This window comes from Prenolepis imparis, unplaced genomic scaffold, assembly GCF_030444845.1.
Source record: "Prenolepis imparis isolate NDT839.2.m4 unplaced genomic scaffold, iyPreImpa1.0 SCAF_10, whole genome shotgun sequence".
Taxonomy (NCBI): domain Eukaryota; kingdom Metazoa; phylum Arthropoda; class Insecta; order Hymenoptera; family Formicidae; genus Prenolepis; species Prenolepis imparis.
Genome location: NW_028141168.1, coordinates 3,452,547 through 3,474,784, shown reverse-complemented (window position 1 = coordinate 3,474,784; position 22,238 = coordinate 3,452,547). Strand labels below are relative to the sequence as shown.

The following is a 22,238-nucleotide window of genomic DNA, read 5'->3' as shown; positions in this document are numbered from 1 at the left end:
TAATATTAAATTGCGTGAATAATTCTCTCATAAGCGAACCGATAATACCGAATATTCGTTTCAACCGTTATTTGTTCGAGACAAACTCTGTATTATAATAGCAACGTAAACAAAACAGTGTGGGTCGACTCGCTTTGTTTCGTAAGGCAAATAAGTAAAAGAAAATAACTCCGAGTGGACCTTGACGAAGTCGACAGACAAAGCGGTAACCGAAAAATCAAGAACGTTCTAGAAACCGAAGCGAAAGAAATAAATACATCCGATTTACCGCCACGGCAGAGAGTCCTTGCTCGTTTTCGATACTGCTAAGATCGCCGAATCACTTTGTAATTGAGTCAAATATATTCTTATTTTATCGTATAAGGATTTAGAAAAATTATTCATTGCTACGTGTTCCTACAATTTTGGGGGCTCGTCCGGGATTGACGTGAGTTGACGCTGCGAGGGCAGTGAGCGGTCGCGACGTAAAGTCGAGAATTTCGACTAGTACCGATTTTTCGTGAGTTTCTGAGGATTGGCTGACAAGAGAGAATGGCGAGTGCTGAGCAAGATGCAAATAGTTTCACTGTCAACGAACTAAAAGATATACTTCGAGCGATGAGCTTGTCGACTCAAGGCGTGAAAACTGAGCTAATTGCCAGACTTTTGGAGAAAGATCCAGCGGGCAATTGGATGCCGCGTGTGCCGAACGAGACAGAGGAGGTGCAGCGCGGGAGTAACGAGAATGGGGATGAACCGAGCGTGAATGATACCGATGTCGAGTATCTGCAGCGAGAAATGGAGCTGTGTCGGAAAGAGAAGCAACTGATGGAGCGAGAGCTGCAGCTAATGCGACGTGAGAACGAGCTGCTGAGACGCACGCAAAATATAAATCCCGACGGAGGCGAGCGGAGGGACAACGCGACGGCGAGAAGTCCAGCGATTCATGAGACCGGCGTAACGAACATCAACGCAATTGCGGGCCTGTTGGGATATTTCGAGGGTGATAGCGGCACATTCGAGGCCTGGGAGAAGCGTGTCCCTAAGAAATGCTTACAATTTGACGGACGATTTAACAAGGATTCTGATCGGAGCGCGCTTAAAAGCAGAGCGCAGGAGTGGTTTCATTCCAACCCGACGTACACTGAGATCGCTGTCGACGAGCTGTTACTCGAGCTGAAGAATATGTTCTTTCACGAGCTGGGAAAGGTACATATGAGAAAATAGTTTGAGCAGCGTATCTGGCGTAGAGATGAAACCTTCAATGAATATCTACATCAGAAGGTGATCATGGGAAACCGAATTAAAATCGACGAAGACGAAGTGGCTGAGTACATTATCGAGGGGATTCTGGATCCAGTTTTGCGAGACCAGGCACGAGTGCAACGGCTGCGGATGAAAAAGGCGTTGCTCGAGGCGTCCGAGAGAGTGTCGCTGCGAGGGAGGAATCAGCCCGGAGCCCAAGGAAACGCGAGAGAGCGGCGCGCCCAGGGACGTACCGAGAGAGAGGAGTCGGCGATGGCAAGGAGCGCGGTGCGATGCCACAATTGAGGGGCGCAGGGACATCGTGCGGCGGATTGTCCGTCTACAGCAAAAGGTACGCGATGTTTTGAGTGTAAAGAGTTCGGGCACATCGCGGCTAATTGCGAAAAAAGAAAAACTAAAATCAACGAAGTTAAAAATATGCGCGATATTTCGAAACCGGAACGTAAATATTTTAAAGACGTGAAAATTAATAACGAGAATCTGGTCTCTTTGATCGACACAGGTAGCGATTGTCACTGATACGCGAGGATCGATACGAAAAAGTGGGATCACCGAATCTGACACATCGGGAAATCGTGTTCCGCGGTATAGGCGCACAAAATTTTAAAACGATAGGGCAATTTGATATCGAAATTAAGATCGACGACGAATGTCTTTTAACAAGCCTATCGGTAGTGCCGAATGAATTACTACAGTACGATTTACTTTTGGGAACCGACTTGATAGATAAAATTAACTTATACGTCGAAGAAGGAAAGATCACGGTGCGAAAACCTTGCGCGGAGGTACGAGCAGCGGACAACCTCCCCGAGATCTTTAAAATCGAGTTAGCGAGTGAGTACAGCGATGTCGATCTATCTCATCTAACAAGCGAATATAAAAGTAATGTAAGCAATATGATTAATAAATATCACTCTAACAAAAAGTGCGAGATAGAATACAAAATGACTATTGTGCTTCGTGATGACGAACCAGTTTATCAGAGGTCTAGGCGTTTGTCTCCGTCGGAGAAAGAAAAAGTTAGCGCACACGTAAACGAATGGTTGACCACGGGCATTATTCAACCTTCGCTTTCAGACTACGCGAGTCCGGTAGTACTAGTAAAAAAAAGACGGGAGAAACGAGATTATGTATCGACTACAGACAATTAAACAAATAAATAATTAAGGACCGTTATCCGCTCCCGCTAATTGATGATCAATTAGATGCGTTGCAAGGGGCGTCGATTTTCAGCACAATTGACTTGAGAAACGGATTTTTTCACGTTCCAGTACAAAAAGAAAGTAGAAAGTACACTTCATTTGTAGTTCCGGACGGACAATACGAATTTCTTTATGCACCTTTCGGTTTATGCAATTCTCCGGCGGTATTCCAGAGGTTCATAAACCAGATCTTTCGGGAACTAATTAAGAACGGCGTGGTATTAACCTACGTGGACGACTTCATTCCATCGACAGATTTTGAAGCCGTGCTATCGGGCCTTAAGAAAGTTTTGTGCATAGCCGAGAATTTCGGGTTAGACATCAATTGGAGGAAGTGTAAATTTCTGCATACTAAAGTCGAGTTTCTGGATCATATAATCGAGAACGGTTCGACGCGCCCGAACGAAAATAAGACAGAAGCCGTGACGAAATTCCCACAGCCGAAAACGCTAAAGCAAGTACAGAATTTTTTGGGATTAACGGGGTACTTTCGTAAATTTATTAAAAATTACGCGTTAATAGCTAGACCGCTTAGTAACTTATTGAAAATGAACGCGAAATTTGAGTTCGACGCGAAAGAAAAAGAAGCTTTCGACAAGTTGAAATTTATATTAAGCGAAAAACCGGTGTTAAAATTGTATAAACAAAAAGCGGAGACCGAATTACACACCGATGCATCAATGTACGGTTTTGGCGCTATCTTATTGCAAAAGTGCGATGACGACGGTGCGTTGCACCCGATATATTACGCTAGCGGAAAAACAACGGATGCCGAAACAAAATATACAAGCTACGAGTTGGAAACGTTGGCAATAATAAAGGCGCTGCGAAAATTTCGAGTTTATTTATTAGGAATTAGTTTTAAAATTGTGACAGATTGTCAAGCGTTTACCATGACCATGAATAAAAAAGATCTGTACGTTCGCGTCGCTAGATGGGCTTTATCATTAGAAGAATTCGATTATACCATTGTACATCGCCCGGGTAAAAATATGATCCACGTAGATACATTAAGCCGAAATCCATTACCTTGTAGTATGTTATTATAATAAACGAATCGGAAGAAAATATGGTTGCGAGAATTAGAAAGGCCCAGAAAGAGGATGTAAATTTGCGTGATATTTACTCACTGGCCGACAAAGGACAAAACGACGACTATGTAGTAAGAGGCGGACTGTTGTTTAAAGAAATTAAAGGCGATCTACAATTAGTTGTGCCTAAATGCCTACAAGCGCAGGTAGCACGAAACGCACATGAAAACGGTCACTTTGCGGTTGAAAAAACAGAAGCGCTGATCAAACGAAACTATTGGTTTCCGAACATGCGTAATATAGTCGAAACAATTATTCGAAATTGCGTGAGTTGCATCTTGGCGAACAGAAAAACAGGTAGATTAGACGGCTATTTAAATCCGATACCTAAAGGCCATGTACCTCTCGAGACGTATCATATCGACCACCTAGGACCGCTTCCTTCGACAAAAAAAAGATATCACTATATTTTCGTGATAGTGGATGCATTTTCTAAATTTGTATGGCTTTTCACTACGCGATCGACCGGTACATCGGAAGTAATCGATAAATTGAATAAATTAGCTGTTCATTTCGGTAACCCGAGAAGAATTATTTCGGATCGAGGAACTGCCTTTACGTCGAACGAATTTCATGAATATAGTAAAAAGGAAAATATCGAGCATATATTAATTACGACGGGCGTTCCTCGGGCGAACGGGCAAGTCGAGAGAATAGATCGATCGTTGATACCGGTATTGACAAAATTAGCCGCGCCTAAGCCAGACGAATGGTATAAATATCTGCATCAAACGCAACAATACTTAAACGCGGTACCGAGTAGAAGCACAGGTAAAATTCCATTCCAGTTAATGTTCGGAACTCATATGAGACTGAGAGATAACCCCGAGTTAAGAGAATTGATCGAAGAAGAAATGGAGGCAATATTCTGTGTTGATCGAGATGAGTTGAGAGAGCGAGCGCGAGAAGGTATAACGCGTACATAAGCAGAAAATAAACGAAACTATGATAAGCGGCGTAAAAAAGCGAGACACTATAGTGAAGACGATTTAGTAGCGATTAAAAGAACACAGGCAGGACCAGGGTTAAAGTGCGCTGCGAAATTCCTAGGACCTTATCAAATAATAAAAACTTTGCGTAACGACCGATATGTAGTAAAAAAAATCGGCGACCATGAAGGACCGATCGAAACCTCGACATCCGCCGATCATATAAAACCATGGCTGGAAAACGACGACTCTTGCGATGACGATATTAATTCAGACGAAATCTGAGGACAGATTCAATTGTCAGAACGGCCGAATGTAGGATTAGAATTATTTTAAAAGTAATATTAAATTGCGTGAATAATTCTCTCATAAGCGAACCGATAATACCGAATATTCGTTTCAACCGTTATTTGTTCGAGACAAACTCTGTATTATAATAGCAACGTAAACAAAACAGTGTGGGTCGACTCGCTTTGTTTCGTAAGGCAAATAAGTAAAAGAAAATAACTCCGAGTACCTTGACGAAGTCGACAGACAAAGCGGTAACCGAAAAATCAAGAACGTTCTAGAAACCGAAGCGAAAGAAATAAATACATCCGATTTACCGCCACGGCAGAGAGTCCTTGCTCGTTTTCGATACTGCTAAGATCGCCGAATCACTTTGTAATTGAGTCAAATATATTCTTATTTTATCGTATAAGGACTTAGAAAAATTATTCATTGCTACCGTTCACGTGTTCCTACACTATCTACTCGAGGACTATCGCAAAACATCTGTCGCTGGAGCGTTTTACGAGCACGAGTTGCATAGCGCGAATTATCCGGACGTATATCTCGTGGAGAAAGTACTGCGCAGAAGGGGTGACGAGGTTTACGTAAAATGGCTGGGATTTGACAATTCACACAACTCTTGGATACAAAAGGATAATACAATTTAATTCATACAAACTGTATTTATTAATTACTCAAAAATTTAAAAATATATAATGTGTACAACATATAAAAATATTTGAAATATTACAATATACATGAAATATGTGAAATACAAAATCTTTATCAATACATCCCTTCCGTTCCAATATATGAAATACATACACATATGTTACATACAATTATATCACACACACACACACACCAATATTACATTATATTACAATACATTACATTACATTACATTACAAAATATAATTTACAATGGTATTTTATAATGTCCCCACAGTAATGTATCAGTGGTTCAGGTATGATATACCGCTTGTCGTTGTACGGACTTAGAGCAATTTTTGTCTCGCGAATGGTGTATACTTCGTGCAATTTCGATCTTATACAAGACTGACTACGTGTCATTTCAATATCATCATTCAAACACTGCGTATAATCGTCAAACGTTATCGTTCTCGCGATGACGTTACTCTTGACACCTTTTACTTTTTTGGTATCTTTCTTGCCATCCACTCGCAAGGCATACATTTTTGCTCTAAGCCCTACAAATTCAGTCATAATTGCGCCGTTGTTTTCATCTTTCCATTAGACCGGGTACCTTTTTATTCACGAGCGGTATACCGTACGCATTGCCCACAGCGTAATCGCTCGTATCAAATTTGCTCACGTCGCGCTTCATATTCTCATATACATCTTCGCATTTAATATGGTATATTAAACTATCTGTGTCAGTGTACATTACCTGGCATCTTTCACGATAGAGCGGTGACATGTACTCGTAGTGAAATTCGTACAGACACACTTTCGATATGTCGAGTATACACATACCGACATAGATTGGTATGTTAAATTTTACTTCGAGTTTACGTAATTCTACGGCAATTAAATTTTCCGAAAAGATGCTTCTACTGTGAAAATTTGGTTTAGCAATCATCGCCTCTGCTCCGTATCGTCCGTTCCACTTTGTCAGTAATTTTACATCCACATGATTACGCACATTTTCCATCGTTTTGCCAAATACTGCATTATTCATTAATTTGTATAAATTTTTTTCAAAATCATTTTTCGCGTGTGTTCGAAATTTTGTATTAAGTTCGATATAATTTCGGAGCCATGGAGATTGAGTGAATTGTAATACGCGATGTATTTTTGTAACGCGAAGGCCGTGTCGCATACATTGCTGCAGGTTGCGGTAGTGTATGACATAACGCTTCTTATCATATAGCGTTGCGAGAAGCTTATCTTCCCGCTTGCCGGGCGGTTTGTCATGTGTCGGGCAAAACGGTAGGTCAGTGTGCGTGTCGTGAAGATGTTGTGGATACTCTAAATCTACTTCGAGGATATAGCCTGTAGGCGAATCGAGCGCTATTGACGAGATGTCAAAATTAGATACGTCATCGACCCATCGAAAATCGGCATATGGCAATGGTTGGCACATTGCCCATCCGTATAAATTATTTACATCAAAATACATGAGATATGATGATGGTTTCGATGGATCACATGACTGCATGTACTTGTTGTTGGCCTGCGCATATCTTCCTGAACATTGACTTAGACCACCGCGTATACCCCGTTCGATAAACATGACCATATCGATATCGGTAAGCAGTTCGAAATTTACGCGTGTATGTTTTAAATGGCGTCCCATGTATACCCGGGAAGAGTATAATAATACGCAGGGTCGAGTCCGTAACTCGCGATGCAAGTGTTGCGAAAGTTTTCAAATATATCTGCCAACAACAAGACATCAGTTTTTAAGTACAGATCGCTGTATTCACCCAAGATTTGAATGGAGAACTGCTGCCACACGTTGACGGCGTGTGCGTAGTCGCTCTCGGATACAGTGTCACCGGTTAAAGAACTGTAAAACGATTCGCGTGGTGGTAAACGCGTGTCCTGCAGCCTGTCCACACAGTCAATGTACTCGTACGGAAAGACACCTTTTCGCGTTTATAATTCAAAATTGTGAGCGGATAATGCAGAAAAATTGGAACGTAAAATTTTTAACTTATCCTTATTCAAAAAAGATGTCAATTTGTCAAGACTAGCACTGAGAAATTTGTATGAATCGATGAATCGTAATTTCACGCAAGCTTTCCAATCTTTATCGTCAGTACTATTGACAGTCTTTGTAAATGAAATGTATTTTTCTTTTGTTATTGGAAGCACATCTACGCGTCCTTCATACGCGGTAGCTATTTCTTTTATGATAAAATGTGCGTCATAGTCGGATAGATTATGAAAAACTACAGGAATGACATAAGAGTCTTTGTAATTTATATTACAGTTTGAGTGCGCGGGACCCCTGTATCGACCGGTCAAATGACAATGATCGCATACGCGTGTATCGTCTTGTACAAACGGTTTTTCGCAAATGTGACATTGCGTGGCGCTATGAAGTTTTTCCCGTTCATCTTGCGTTAATTTTGTCATGTGGACATTATCAGACAAAATACCCTTTACGCGATGCGCTAAATTTTTAAGTTCTTCGGCGAACCATGAAACGCAATCGATACTACGGCGAGAATTATACGCGGATAACGAGTTGTCGTACGAACAATGTATATAATAGGCGATGCTGAATACCTCGTGATGTTGGGAGTATGACGCATGTTCCGGCGTCTTCTTCAGCACACACTCCAAGTCGGCGTACACCACGAAGGGAAGTCGCTCCTTTCTGTTGTAGTTGTCGAAGTCGAGCCACTTGTCTTTATCGCTTGGTAATCGGGTAGCGCAGTCGTTCATTTCTCGACAGTCTACTGTATGTGACTGCAACTTGTCCTCCGATCCGAAATAGTGCAAGCATCTGTGAAAGAAAAAAAAATTACAATTTTATTTACAATTTTATTTACAATTTTATTTACAATTATTATATAATTTGCAATAAATATACGTACCGATCGCAGATATATTTTTGACCATTGTGTTTGCTCAGTTGCGAGCTTACGAGGCGAGATAGATTTTTGATATACGCGAAATGCCCAATGTTATCATCCTCCTCCACATACAGCATATTTACATGTTTTTCTCTCTTCCGATCGGTGAGCTGTATCGGAAGAATAGATAATTGCTTCTTCCTCTCAATGCCGTAGACGTTGATTGAGATGTTATTTACCAGTTCAAATTTTTTTATTTGGTTAACGTCATCGGAAACTCAATGTCCTGAAAATTTAACACTGTCGTGTAATGAGGATATGAAGATTCCCGTGTCACATTTCTTTCGGCGGGGTACAGAGCGGCCACCACTGACCACGCGAAACATGCATTGTCTTTAGACTGCACGTTCACCAATGCTCTCTTCGTCACAATATCTCGCGGCAAGTTTAAATAACACCCAGCACGCATAGGATTGCACTAGTTGACGTTGCCCGTAAAATCAAGGATTCGTGACAATGCTCATCCGCTATCACGTTCCTGAAACTCTTCGAGAGACGCCAATGTGGATTCGATGACATGCCGCTCATACCACTCGCGTAAATCGGACGTGCGAAAGAGTTCATAATTTCGCGTGTTAATGCTTTTGTTGGCGCGCTTATCACCTGTCACAAACTCACCGTTGAACACGGTATTTACTTTTGCACAGTTGTGTATTTTTATAACATCTTGCACTTGCTCGAGTACTACACTACTAGCGTCTTCCAAAAATTGTAGCGGTTCGATATAGTCTGCGTTAATCACCGCACCTGTCAGTATCCGATTTTCGAACGCGGTATCGATCTCTCGCCAAACGAGTCTTCCCGTGTTATTATCGCCACTGTAATTACCACCACTGGGTATAAACTGTCTCTGCAATCGAGTCTTTGCACCCTCGAGTCGCGCGATTCTAGCAACCAAAGATTGTCTATATCCAATCGAGAGTCGCGGACGCTTGTCACGACTGCGTTCTTCGAGCAGTTTGATAAAGTCCTCGCAGCGCAGCGCCCATTCAAAATATTCGCCCAAGGTGGTGACTTGATGAGACCGCTCCAACAGGTCGCGTTCGTTCTGCTCGATGTTTTCCATTATTTCTTTTATTCACTATTATACCACTAACACTTCTAATACAAGAAAGTAACCACTAAACTTTTTTCACCGCTGCATCTATGCGCTTTCAAATCGTACTATGGTTTGACGCGCTCTCATCCTCCTTATATATATTTCACCTAATTCTATCTCCTTTTCTAACATTTGGCGTATCTCAAAAGATAGTTTCCCGAGATATCGGTTTTATGGATAGAGGAGTAAGGACACAAGCTGCCGAACGTTGGCGCCGATACGTTGCATTCTTCCTTAAAAATATTAAGGAAGATGTTTCGCTCTCGTTTACGACCGATTTTCCGCGAGGGTACAAAGCTGCTGAACGTCAACGCTTTTACATTTGCACCTATAAATAACGTTTGATATGTTCGTCGCAGCGTCGGCCCTAAAATCCCCATTCCTTTCAATAATATCCTAATGATTTTATGGACATTTAATGAGAAACATAGTTTTATGGATTCTAGAGTGCTCCGGTTACAAGCAGCCGAACGTTTGCGCTGATACGTCGCAATTCTTCCTTAAAAAAATATTAAGGAAGATGTTTCGCTTTCGTTTATGGGAGATTTTCCGCGAGGGTACAAAGCTGCCGAACGTCAACGCTTTTACATTTGCACCCCTATAAATAACGTTTGACATGTTCGTCGCAGCGTCGGCCCTAAAATCTTCATTCCTTTCCTTTTTTTTTATATATACGCTGAGGAAACCTTCATAGGTACCCATGCCCCCGGGATGGAGCGATGGGTTATGTGGGATTGCTTGTTCCCCTTAATCGAGCCACGAATGGTTCGGCTAGGGGGCCCAAGCCCTACCTCACTAAAACCTCAGCGGGTGTCCGTCTCGGGCGTTTGGGGCGCCTGGGATGCTGGTATCCCATGCCGTCCAGACGCCCCCCCCGCCACCTTCTCCGGGGAGTTGCCTTGATCGGTGATCAAGACCTCTCCCCGTCCGCCATCGTGCGGATCCTTCCCGGTTATGATGCGGGGCGCCACCGACCCCACATCACGCCCTCCCGTTGGTGTTGGGGGCCCCCCCTGCAGTAAGGCAGGGGAGGGCGACGCATTTGTTGCGGCGGACTGGGGGCCCATCACAATGGTGGGGGTGTATATCCCCCCCAGCTGGGACTCTGCCAGGTACGAGGGAGCGCTGGACGAAATCACGGAATACGTCCGCGGGAGGCTCCCTCGTCCAATGATCCTGGCTGGGGACTTCAATGCGAAGTCAACGCGTTGGGGTTCCCGTGCCACGAATCAGAGAGGCAGGGTCCTAGAGACGTAGGCCGCGGCACTCGACCTGTGTCTTATTAACACAGGGTCGAGGAGCACCCTTCCGGCCGCAGGGGGAATCAATCGTGGACCTAACATGGTCCTCTGTGGCCGGCAAAATAAGAAACTGGCGGGTGTCGGACGAAGAGACCTTGTCCGACCACCTCTACATCAAATTTGATGTAGAGGTAACCCGTCAACGGGTGCTCAACCGCGGCAACGGGGGGGAGAACACCCGCCCCAAGAGATGGGCCCTCAAAAAGATGGACCCGGACAAACTGTTGGCAGCTGTCTCTTCAGCTACCTGGCCTGGCATCCAAGTGCCGGAAGAGGATGTGCCAGGTCAGGTTAGCTGGCTCCGGGGCGTAATGGCGGATGCGTGTGATTTCGCCATGCCCCGGGCCAGATCGCTGTCGCGCCGTGCGGCGTATTGGTGGACGGAGGAGATAGCGGAACTCCGCAGGGCCTCCGTCCATGCAAGGCGCCGCTTCGTGAGAGAGATGAGGAGGCGCGACAACGAAGAGGAGACGGTGGACGCACTGGTGGGATATAGGGAAGCCAGGAAATCCCTCAGTGCGGCCATCAGAAAGGCTAAAACCAAAGCGTGGGGCGAGCAGCTGCTCGTCCTTAACGCAGACCCCTGGGGGCGCCCATACAGGCTTGTTATGAACAAGCTTAAACCATGGGCGCCCCCCGCGACGGAAAGTATGGATCTCCGGCTCCTGGAGGAAACTATAGAAAAGTTGTTTCCCACAACACGGACTCCTCCAATTCCGGAGGAGCCAATCGGGTGGAACCAGGAGCTGGAGATCACGGAGCGTGAGATGGCCGAGGTGTTCAAAAGACTGAGGGCCAGGAGAAATAAACCCCCTGGTCCCGACGGAATACCCGGCCGGATCTGGGGGTTGGTCGAGGGCCATTTGTCCGGGTTCATGAGGCAGTTATATAATAACTGTCTCAGGGACGGAAAGTTCCCTGATGAATGGGGATCAGCACAGCTAGTGCTGATCCCCAAGGGAGGAAGACCGGTGGGCTCCCCTCCTGCATTTAGGCCAATATGCCTGTTGGACGAGGCGGGTAAACTGTTTGAAAGACTTATAGTGAACCGCCTCGTCGGGCATCTGTCCCGGGACGGTATAGACCTCCATGAGGATATATATAATATGGTTTCCGCGAGGGACGATCCACCATCGACGCCATACGGCGGGTGAGGTCCCTCGCGGAGTCTCACATAGAAGAGGGCAGGGTTGTTGTCGCCATATCACTAGATATTGTAAACGCGTTCAACACCCTGCCCTGGGACAGGATCGGGGACGCGATGGTTTATCATCGCGTCCCTGGTTACCTCATGGGGGTCATTAGGAGTTATTTTGCACACAGACAAATAATGTTCCGGGACAGAAATGGCACGGAATGCAGGAGGGAAATGTTTTCCCCCAGGGTGGAGAAGACAGCAATGGCGCTGCAACGCCTGCTGCCAAACCTTATGGGACCGGACGGAGGTGTTCGTCGACTGTACGCCGGAACAATTCATTCCATGCTCCTGTACGGAGCCCCGGTATGGGAGGAGAGTCTGGGGGCCGCCCGCGGTGCAAAAAATGCCTTAAGGCAATTGCAAAAGCGGGTGGCCAATAGAATATGCCGGGGTTACCGGACAGTGAGCTGGACGGCTGTGGGGGTACTAGCAGGAGTACCCCCAGTGGAGATGCTCGCCCGCATGTACGCAGATGTATACAAGCGTACAAGAGAATATCAGCGGGCGGGCGTCCCAATAACGGAGGGCCTCCGGCGTACGGTGAGAGTCCACGCCCGACGGGCGCTGATCCAAAGGTCGAAGGACAGCCTCATGGATCCGAGGCTGCCGGGTCAGCGCACCGTCGGGGCCATACGGCCCTGTCTAGAAGACTGGCTGGACAGGGCCAAAGGTGGGGTGTCCTACCGTATGACCCAGGTGCTCACAGGCCATGGATGCTTCGGTGAGTACCTGGGTCGGATAGGAAAGGAGCGCACGACGCGGTGCTGGCACTGCGGCCACGGGTGCGATACCGCCCAGCACACAATGGAGGAGTGTGGTGCCTGGGCGGAAGAAAGAGAGGAACTCGTGGCCGCAGTGGGAGGAGATCTGTCATTGCCCTCAGTAGTGAGGGCAATGACAGAAAACGATGATGCGTGGAGAGGGTTCTCCTCCTTCTGCAGCACAGTAATGCTGCAGAAGGAGGAGGCGGAGAGGGGGAGGGAGAGAGAGAGAAAGCAATATTTATTGAGCGCCCTGGGAGCAGAGTCCCCTCAGGCGCCATTTCTTAGAGTATGTTGAATACAATTATATGTGATTATAGTAGCGGTTTTCAAAAATATAAGCACAAAGTAAATTAATTAATACAAGTTATGTATATTGCAGATAGATAGATGTCAGACTGTAAAGGTCCCGGTGTGTAAGAGAGAGAGAGAAAAGAGTTAGAGTTAGGCAAGGCGAGAGCGCGTATGGTCCAACGAAGTCAGATCAAGTAGGTGTGTATAGAGTCCCTGCTTAAATTCGTGCAGAGAGCGCGCCCCCTTGATAATTTGGGAGAGACCGTTCCAAAGTCCAACAGAGACGGAGGGAGCGAGAGGGAAGAAGAGGAAGAAGAAGAGGAAGGGACGAGGAGACGGATACGGAGGATGGGGACGGGCCCCCTCGTTTCCCGCCGTCAGAGGGCTTGCCCACTTGCGGGGCCGGGAATCGGGGTGGGGCGCCACCCCAATAGAAGGAGAAGGAGGGAGAGGGAAGAGACGGATATGGAGGATGGGGACGGGCCCCCTCTTTTCCCGCCGTCGATGGGCTTGCCCATTCGTGGTGGCGGGGATCGGGGGGGGGGGGGCCCGAATATACCTGTGTCCAATTTGGACGCGGGATGAGGTCTTTGGGGGGGGGGCCGGGGACGCTTAAGTCCCGGCGCTCCCCCCTAGGACCTCACGAGAAATGGGGGCGCGGGTGCGTCGGTCTCGCTTAGGCGGGGCCGGCGCAGTCGCGCCCCCAAATGGGCAACCTCCTTGGTTGCGGCCGAATCCTAACTCCCAAGGGAGCGGAGGGAGCAACCGGGGTGGCCGGGGGAGGGGTCGCGCGCCTGTGGTGGTCGCGCACTGCCCGGCCGCATGGGGCGCGATCTCACCCCTCTTAGACGTAGATGCGGTGGGAGCGCCCTCTCACCGGAAGCCGAAAGGCACCGGTGGGAGGGCGCAAGCGCCGTAGAGAGGGTCCTTCTCCTTCTGAGAGGGGCCCCCCTGGTGAAGGCCTCCGGGGCTGGACGCCGAATCCCCTATCCCTTAGGGAGGGGGAGGGAGCACCACTCCGGTGGCGGGGGATGGCCGCTCGAGCGGGATACTCGAGCCGTGACCCCGCCCCCCAAACTTTTTGGGAGGGCGTGGTGTGGGGTCGGTGTCGCCCTGCGCTGCAACCGCGAACAATCCACACGATGCGTGGAGGGAGAGCGTCGTCCCCTTCAGGGGCGGCGCTCTCCCCGAGAAGGAAATAGGCGGGGGGCGGCGAGTCGGCATGGGATACCAGCATCCTCGCCGTCCCCCACCTAACGCCCGAGTAGAACACCCGCTGTGGTTTTAGTGCGGTAGGTCTTGGGCCCCCTGAATGATCCATTCGTGGATCGGCCAAGGGGAACAAGGAGTCCCACATAACCCTCATCCCCTACCCGGGGGGTGAGTGGTACCATGAGGTTTCCACAACGATAGGGAAAAAAAAGGAGGGAAATATTTTGCGGGGTCCCACAGGGGTCAGTACTTGGCTCTATGTTGTGGGACCTTGCCTATGACAGAGTCCTCCGGTCGGCACTTCCCCCCGGCTGTGGTGTCGTCTGCTATCCAGACGACACACTAGTACTAGCCGGGGGGAAAGACTGGCAGGAAGCGATAAATATCGCGAACGTGGCAGTGACATGCGCCGTGCGCGCGATAAGCGACATGGGCTTAAAAGTAGCGCCTCAAAAAACGGAGGCGCTATTCATCCATAACGGCACTCGAAAAACAAAAAAAGGAGTGCCGTCAAGAGCCCATGTCGCAGTAAACGGCGTCTCCGTCCAGGTAGGAAAAGACCTTAAGTACTTGGGTCTATACCTGGACGGTACCTGGAGTTTCACCGGGCACTTCGACCGTCTGACGAAAAAAGTAGAAGGGGTAGCAGGCGCGCTTTGTCGCCTGCTGCCCAACTTGGGAGGGCCGGACGGTCGAGTGCGCCGTCTGTATGCGGGCATCGTGAATTCGGTGGCCCTGTACGGGGCCCCGGTTTGGGCGGATGCGGCGATGGCCACAAAAAGAATTCGGGATACGCTCAGGCGTACCCAAAGGAAAGTGGCCATTCGCTGCATCCGCGATTATCGGATGGTGTCCCATGCGGCGGCAATTACCCTAGCTGGGATGCCTCCCATGGAGCTCTCAGCGAAGATGTATGAAGAATCATACACGCGAGGAAGGGAGCTCCGTGGGTGGGGCATTAAACTCTCAGCTGGGGTGAGAGATAAGGTGAAACTCTGGGCCCGGCGACGCATGATGGAGAGGTGGAAAAACTACCTCCAATGCGCCCCCAACGCACTCGGGGGCGCGCGTCGTCGGGGCCGTGGGCCCGTTCTTAGAAGAATGGGTGGAGAGGGCTCACGGCGAGACGTCGTTCAGGACTACACAGGTGCTCACAGGCCATGGATGCTTTCAGGAGTACCTGTGTAGGATAGGAAGGGCGCGCTGCTGCCACTGTGAAGAGGAGGACACGGCGCAACACACCCTCGAACATTGTAGTGCGTTCAAGGGTGAGCGCCGTGTCCTCAAAGACAAGGTGGGCGAGGATTTGTCGCTCTCCAGCATCGTCAAGGCGATGCTGGAGAGCGAAGAGAAGTGGGGCTCCGTCACCTCCTTTTGCAACGCAGTCATGCTGGCAAAGGAGGTGGCGGAGAGAGAGCGAGAGTGGGAGGAAAGAATCCTCCAACAAAATGGAGGAGACGGAGGAAGGGTGGGCGGACGCCCCCCTCCAATAACAAATAGGAGAAGGAGGCGTCCGCCCAGATAGAGATCAAGTCCCCCCCCTCGGGGGGGCTGATCCATACGTGGATCGGCGATGTGGGACAAGGAGTCCCACATAACCCTCATCCCCTACCCGGTGGGTGAGTGGTACCATGAGGTTTCCATAGCGCCAAAAAAAATGGTGTTGGGGGCGGGGTCGGGGCTCGAGTATTCCCGCTCGAGCCCCGGCCCCCCTGCCCCCCGGCTGTGGTTCCCCCCGCCCTTAGGCGGGTTCGACCGTCAGCCAGGGGACCCTCCTCGAGGTTCGGGCGGCTTGTCCCAATTATTCGTCAGTACATGCCACCCATCTCCCTCCTGCGAGGTTGTCGGGGGAGGAGACTAGGAGCTAAAGGTGCCTTTTCATGCTGACGCTCGACGCTCATTTTTAGCGTCAAAAGACGTCACGTGACCAAAAATAAAGATACCAATTCGTCAATTTTGGTCACGTGACGTCTTTTGACGCTAAAAATGAGCGTCGAGCGTCAGCATGAAAAGGCACCTTAAGTGTCCCGGGTCCACCCCCGAAAACCCCATCCCGGGTCTATACTGGCCACGGGAAGGCGGGTAAGTCTCCCCCTCCGGGGTGGAGGGGGTTCGTCTCCGCCGCTGCTCTCTTCCTCTCTTCTTTCTCGCTCCAAGGAGCGCCTTCTCCCTCCCGTACGCTCCCTCTCTCTTTCCCTCTCCTCCTTCTGCGCCATCACTGTCTCGCAGAAGGAGGAGAGGGCTCTCCACCCCGTGTCACTCCCGACTGCTGCTTCAATCACGGCCGGGAGCGACAAGTCCTCACCCACCGCGGCCACGAGATCCCTCCTTTCTTTTTTCCACGTGACGCACACCTCGAGTGTGTTGTGCGTCATCCTACTCGTGGCCGCAGTGGACGCAGCGAGTCGTGCGCTCCTTACCTATTTGACACAGGTACTCACCAAAGCACCCATGCCCGGTGAGCACCTGGGTCATTCTGAACGTCACCCCTCCCCTGGGCCTATTTAGCCAATGGACCAAATGCGGTCTTATGGCCTCGACGGTCCTCTGGCTAGGCAGGTTTGGATCTTCCAGAAGCCTGGCCCATCGCACAATGAGGACTCGTCGGGCCTGCCCCCTCACAGTACGCCGCATATCGTCCGTAATGATGAACCCCGCCCGCTGCAGCTCGCGTTCGCGGTCATACACATCCGCGTACATGCGGGCGAGAAGTTCCACGGGGGGTACTCCGGAGAGCACCCCCACCGCCGTCCAGCTGACCGTACGGTACCCCCTACAGATTCGGTTGGCCACCCGGCGCTGTGTCTGCCGCAAGGCATTCCTCAGCGTCCGGGTGGTTTCAACCTTTCCGGCCCATACTGGAGCACCGTACAGCAGCATGGCGTGGACGGTACCGGCGTATAATCGGCGAACATTTTCCGCAGGTTCCCCCAGGTTGGGCAAGAGGCGGCCAATTGCCATGGCCGCCTTCTCTACCCTAGGGGATATCCGTCGGAAATGCTCGCCGAAGGTCCATCGGCTGTCGAGATGGAGACCCAGATATTTGATCTGGCTCCCCACCAGGATTGGGATGTCCGCGACCCGTATCGTGGCTCGCGGTGGCGCCCCGTGCCTTCCGTTATGGAAGAACGTAGCTTCCGTCTTCTGGGGCGCCACCTTGAGCCCCACCGCCCTGATCGTGTGAACGATCCTGGCAGTCGCGAGGTTCGCCCTCGCGGCTGCTTCCCCCCAGTCTTTTCCTCCAGCCAGCACCAATGTGTCATCGGCATAGCAGATGGCACTGCAGCCGGAGGGGAGGGCAGTTCGCAGGACCACGTCGTAGGTGATGTTCCACAGCAGTGGGCCAAGCACTGATCCCTGTGGAACACCACCCGACATCACTCTCTCAGTCCTTACCGCGTCCCGGTCGTAATACACGAGCCTCCTGTCCCGAAAGTAGTCCCGAACCATGGCGATTAGGTAGGGGGGCACTCGATGGTATTCCATTGCCACCCCCACACGTCGCCAGGGCAGGGTGTTAAAGGCATTGGAAATATCCAATGCTACCGCAAGTAACATCCATCACTTCCGCGATCGAGCGCACCCGACGAATGGCGTCTATCGTCGAGCGCCCGACGCGGAACCCGTACTGATCCGCATTTAGGTTCGGCCCTCCCGGGTCGGATGATCGACGAGGCGGTCGCAGATGATCCTTTCAAGGATTTTGCCCGCCTCGTCTAGGAGACATATCGGCCGGTACGCGGAAGGCTGGTCCCGCGGTTTGCCCTCTTTGGGAAGAAGAACGATGTTCGCCTTCTTCCACTCTGGGGGGAATTTCCACTCCCGTAAACATCTGGTGTACAGGTCCCTCATGTCTTCGCCGAACTCCTTTTGGGCGAGACATCATGCTCTACCAGGGACGCCGTCAGGACCGGGCGCCTTGGCGCTTTTGATTCTTCTGACGACGCCCCTTAGCTCCCCTCTCGAGACATGCATCACCTCCTCGTCCCAATCGTATTCCCTCTCCGGAATCGGGTCATTAAGACCGTCCTCCATCGAGGGAAACAACGTGTCTATCACTTCCTGGACGAAGAGGGAATCCAGCGTCTCCGTCATCGGGGACGTCTCCGACTTGAGTTTACCCAATACCATCCGATAGGGGCGTCCCCAAGGATCCTTATCAAGAGAGGAGAACAGCTCCCCCCCACGAGCGGGCCTTGGCTGCCCTGATGTCTCGCCGGAAATCGTCCCTGAGGGACCTGTAGTCCGCCCATACCTCCTCTTTCCCTCGATGGCGGCTGGCCCGCCTCCTGGCATGGATCAGCCGCTTCCGTAGATCGGCTAGGCTGTCCGACCACCAATACGCCCTCTTTGGTGGCCGAAATTTGGCCCTGGGCATGGAGGCGTCGCATGCAGTCTCCATGGTGCTTAGGACCCAGTTCAGCCGATCCTCCAATCCCTGTTCCTCTGCGTCCTCCCTGGCCATGAGGGCGCATTGGATGAACGCTTGGAAGGCGTCCACATCCATCTTTCTGAGGGGCCATTGCTTGCACTGGGCGTCTTTCTCTTTCCGGCGAGCTCTGGTCTCCACTGGGATGGCGGCGACGGAGAATGTCACGTATTCGTGATCAGAAAGTGTCTCCATCTCCGTCGCCACCCGCCAGCCCCTGACGAGTCTCTCTGCGGGGGGGGGTTTGCCCAGGTCAGATCGACTATAGATCCCCCCCGCATCCTGACACAGGTATTCTGGGTCCCGGTGTTAATAATACCAAGACCAAAGCTCGCCGCCCATTCCAGAACCAGGCTCCCCCTCCAGTCCCGTCGCGGGGACCCCCAGACGCCAGATTTGGCATTGAAGTCACCCGCGACTACCGCAGGACGAGGAGAGAGCCTCCGACCAGTCTGCCCACCCTCCACAGCCGACGCGCGTAGTTGTCGGGCGTCAGGCTGGGTGGAAGGTAGACAGATACCACCACGATGGGCCCCCAGAAAGCCGCCACGAATCCCCTCCCCCTGACATGTGGCTCAAGGGGAGGGGAATTCGGGGCATCCCTCCAATAAATGGCCGCCCCTCCCTCGAGGCTGACCATCCATCTGGGACCCTCTCGGACATTGTAAGGTTCCGAGAGGATCCCAAGTCCACAGCCCTCCTGCGCCAAATGATGGAGCAGGAGGTCCTGCGCCCTGCCCGAGTGATTAACGTTGGCCTGTATTATTTTACAGGTCATCGTCGCTATCGCTCGGGCCTCCTGCATTCTCCGCCTCCATATTGGAGGCGGGGTCCTCATTCAGCTCCTCCCGCAGTCTCCTCCTCTTTCTTCCCCCGATTTGCGAGGGGTCTTCCTCCTGATCCCCCTTCCTCCTCTCAGTCGGGAGGGGGGTAGGGGCTCTGGTGGAGGAGACCGATGCTGGTCTTCTCTCCTCCTCTCTTTCCTTCCCTTGGGAAGAGGGCTGGACCTTAGAGACCATCTTGCTCAGGGCCAGTCCTCTGGTTCCTTTTTGCACTGAGGTGCACGCCTTACCACCCGATCGATGACTTGCGGGGAGATTCTTATCCTTGCATACAGGACACTGAATCCTCTCCCCGCAATTCCTCGCCTCATGTTCAGTGGAGCCGCAGCGATAGCACTGTCGGCTCCTGTCCACATCATTTGGGCACCACTGCCGGACATGGCCCCCCTCCAGGCATTTGTAGCACTGAAGGGGCCGGTTGTCCAGCAGCTGCACCGTAACTAGTGCCCATCCTATTTGCATCCTCTCCGCAGCAACTATCTTGTTCGCCGCGGAGAGAGGGCATTTGAGCCAAGCTGTCCCTACGCCAGCAGAGGACATTCTTTTGTCCCTTACTCGCACCTCTTCTATCTCGCACCCGCCGATTTCCGCCACCGCCACTGCTATCTCCAGCGGGGTGACGGATTCGTCCATCCCTGTAAGGCGGAGTTCTGCCATCTTCGTTGGCCGGTCAACTTTCACGTCCCTCTTCGCTGCGAAGGCACGCTTCAGATTGACGGCCAACTTGTCCGCCAATGGTCACTCTGCTTGCCGGGAACCTCTATTATGAGGGCCCCGGTAATCGCCCTCTTAAACCTCACCCCGGTGATCCCCAGTTCACCGAGGTTCACTTTAGTGCGGGCCTCCCGCATCGTCTCCTCATATTGCCCAGGGGGACAGGTGATGGTGACCACTGCCGCCCTGGGTTCCCTTCTTGTTCGTGGCTCCGGGCTGGGCTTCATAGGAGCCTGGCCCTTTCCGGTTCCTTTCGTAGGTTGTCACTGCGTTTTCCCTCCTCTTCTCCTTTTGGGCCGTGTTCCTGCCTACCACTGTGGCCCACGTCCCCTGTTGCTCTTCTTGCAGTTGCTGCTGCTTGCCGCTTGCAGTCTTCGCAGCCGTCTGAGACTGCTGTTGAGTGGCCTTTGGCGGCTGCTTTGACTGCTTCAGTGCCGCAGCAGTGACCTCCTTCCTCGAGTCCTTCTTAGGAAGCTTGGCCGACACACTCTTCCCCGGGTTTGCGGGGGGATTGAGCGTGATAGTGGCCTTGCTCCTGGTTCCTCCTTTCCCCTTCTTCTCTTTTCCTTTCTTTCCTGCTGGTGGGAGGGGGTCTTTGCTGCCACCCGGTTGAGGAAGAGTAGTTGTTCTTTTCCCTTCCTTCCATCGGTCGTGGCTTGTTGGTGGGGCTCCGAAACGCCTGTCCAGCATGCGCTCCACTACCCCCTCCAGCATTGCCATCAATCGCTCGTGGCTATCCCTTTCCTCGTTTGCTGGTCCTTTCGTTTCCCGGCAGGGAACACTTGCCGGGGGAGGGCTCTCCGTTGCGGGTGGAGAGGATGTTTCCTCCATCTCCATTTGTATGTCCTCTCTCCACGAGGGGCCTGGGATCCCCCCGCTTAAGGGCGGAAGTAGGATTCCTGGCTCCTCTCGATGCGGGGAGGCCTTCCTGTCCTTGGACAGAAGCGAGGTCTCCCCGTGTCCTTCCTTCCCTTTCCTTGCTCTTCTCTGTGGGAGTGGCGCTTCCGCTTCCCTTTCTCCTGGGATCGTCTTCTCCATCCTGGCGGTTGCGGCCTTTTGTTTCCGCTCCATTTTCTGCAAAAGAATCCTTAGATTCTGGTTTTCGTGGCGGAGCTTGTCCATTTGCCGCCTCAAGTTCTCCAATTCATTCCTTTCCTAATGATAAAATGTCCATAAAATGAAAAACATAGTTTTATGGCTTCGGGTAGCCATAAATCACAAAGATAATCAGTTGCCGAACATGCTTAGACCCCCCCCCCCAACTCTGCGATAAGCGTCCCCCGCCCGCGTGACGTCAGCCCCCGCGCCACAGCGATACCCCCCGTCCCGCGTGACGTCATACCCCGCGCCATTGAGATACCCCCGCGCCCCGCACCCCCCCTCGGAGGACCTGAGTTAGAACTCTCAGTTTTCTTACTTCCTAATTTATTTATAAATTATTGTCGAATGAATGCAACACAATTTGAAGAGCTATGTACTTTAATTTTACCAAAAATCACTAAACAAACACTTTGTCGAGAGCCAATATCACCTGAGCAACGTCTGCTGCTTACATTAAGGTACAAAATTTATATTAGTAACTTATTAATATGTAAATGTAACAATATTGACAGCAAATCAAGGTAATTACATGATAGTTTCAATGTTGATTGTACAATTTCTTATTTAGATATCTGGCATCTGGAGATTCAATGATGTCGTTACAATATCAGTATTATATCGATCAATCCACAATAACAAAGATAATTGCAGAAACATGTGATGCATTATGGACAAGTTTAGTATCCATTGTACTTAAAGTACCTACATGTGATGAATGGAAAAAAATCGCCAAAAATTTTGAACTAAAATGTAATTTTCCACATTGCATAGGTGCTGTGGATGGAAAACACGTAGTCATACAAGTAAGATTATATTTGTTAAATTTTATATTATTTCCTTTCAATTATTTATATTCAAAACATTTTCATATAAAAACATTATTGTAGGCTCCACCACACTCGGGGTCCACATATTACAATTATAAAAGTTCGCACAGCATTG

The 22,238-nt window shown here is 50.3% G+C and overlaps 1 protein-coding gene across 1 annotated transcript; it reads right to left on the bottom strand.

Annotated features, from left to right (window-relative positions):
* Nucleotides 1-18,369: 18,369 nt before the first annotated feature.
* LOC145941445 (uncharacterized) lies at nt 18,370-18,834 on the bottom strand. The gene has a single exon (XM_083047557.1). It carries the CDS (start codon nt 18,832-18,834, stop codon nt 18,370-18,372), a length of 465 nt encoding a protein of 154 aa, XP_082903683.1.
* Nucleotides 18,835-22,238: the final 3,404 nt, after the last annotated feature.

Coding starts and splice junctions, on each gene's coding strand:
- LOC145941445 (XM_083047557.1), bottom strand. CDS start 18,834: ATGGAGACACTTTCTGATCACGAATACGTGACATTCTCCGTCGCCGCC.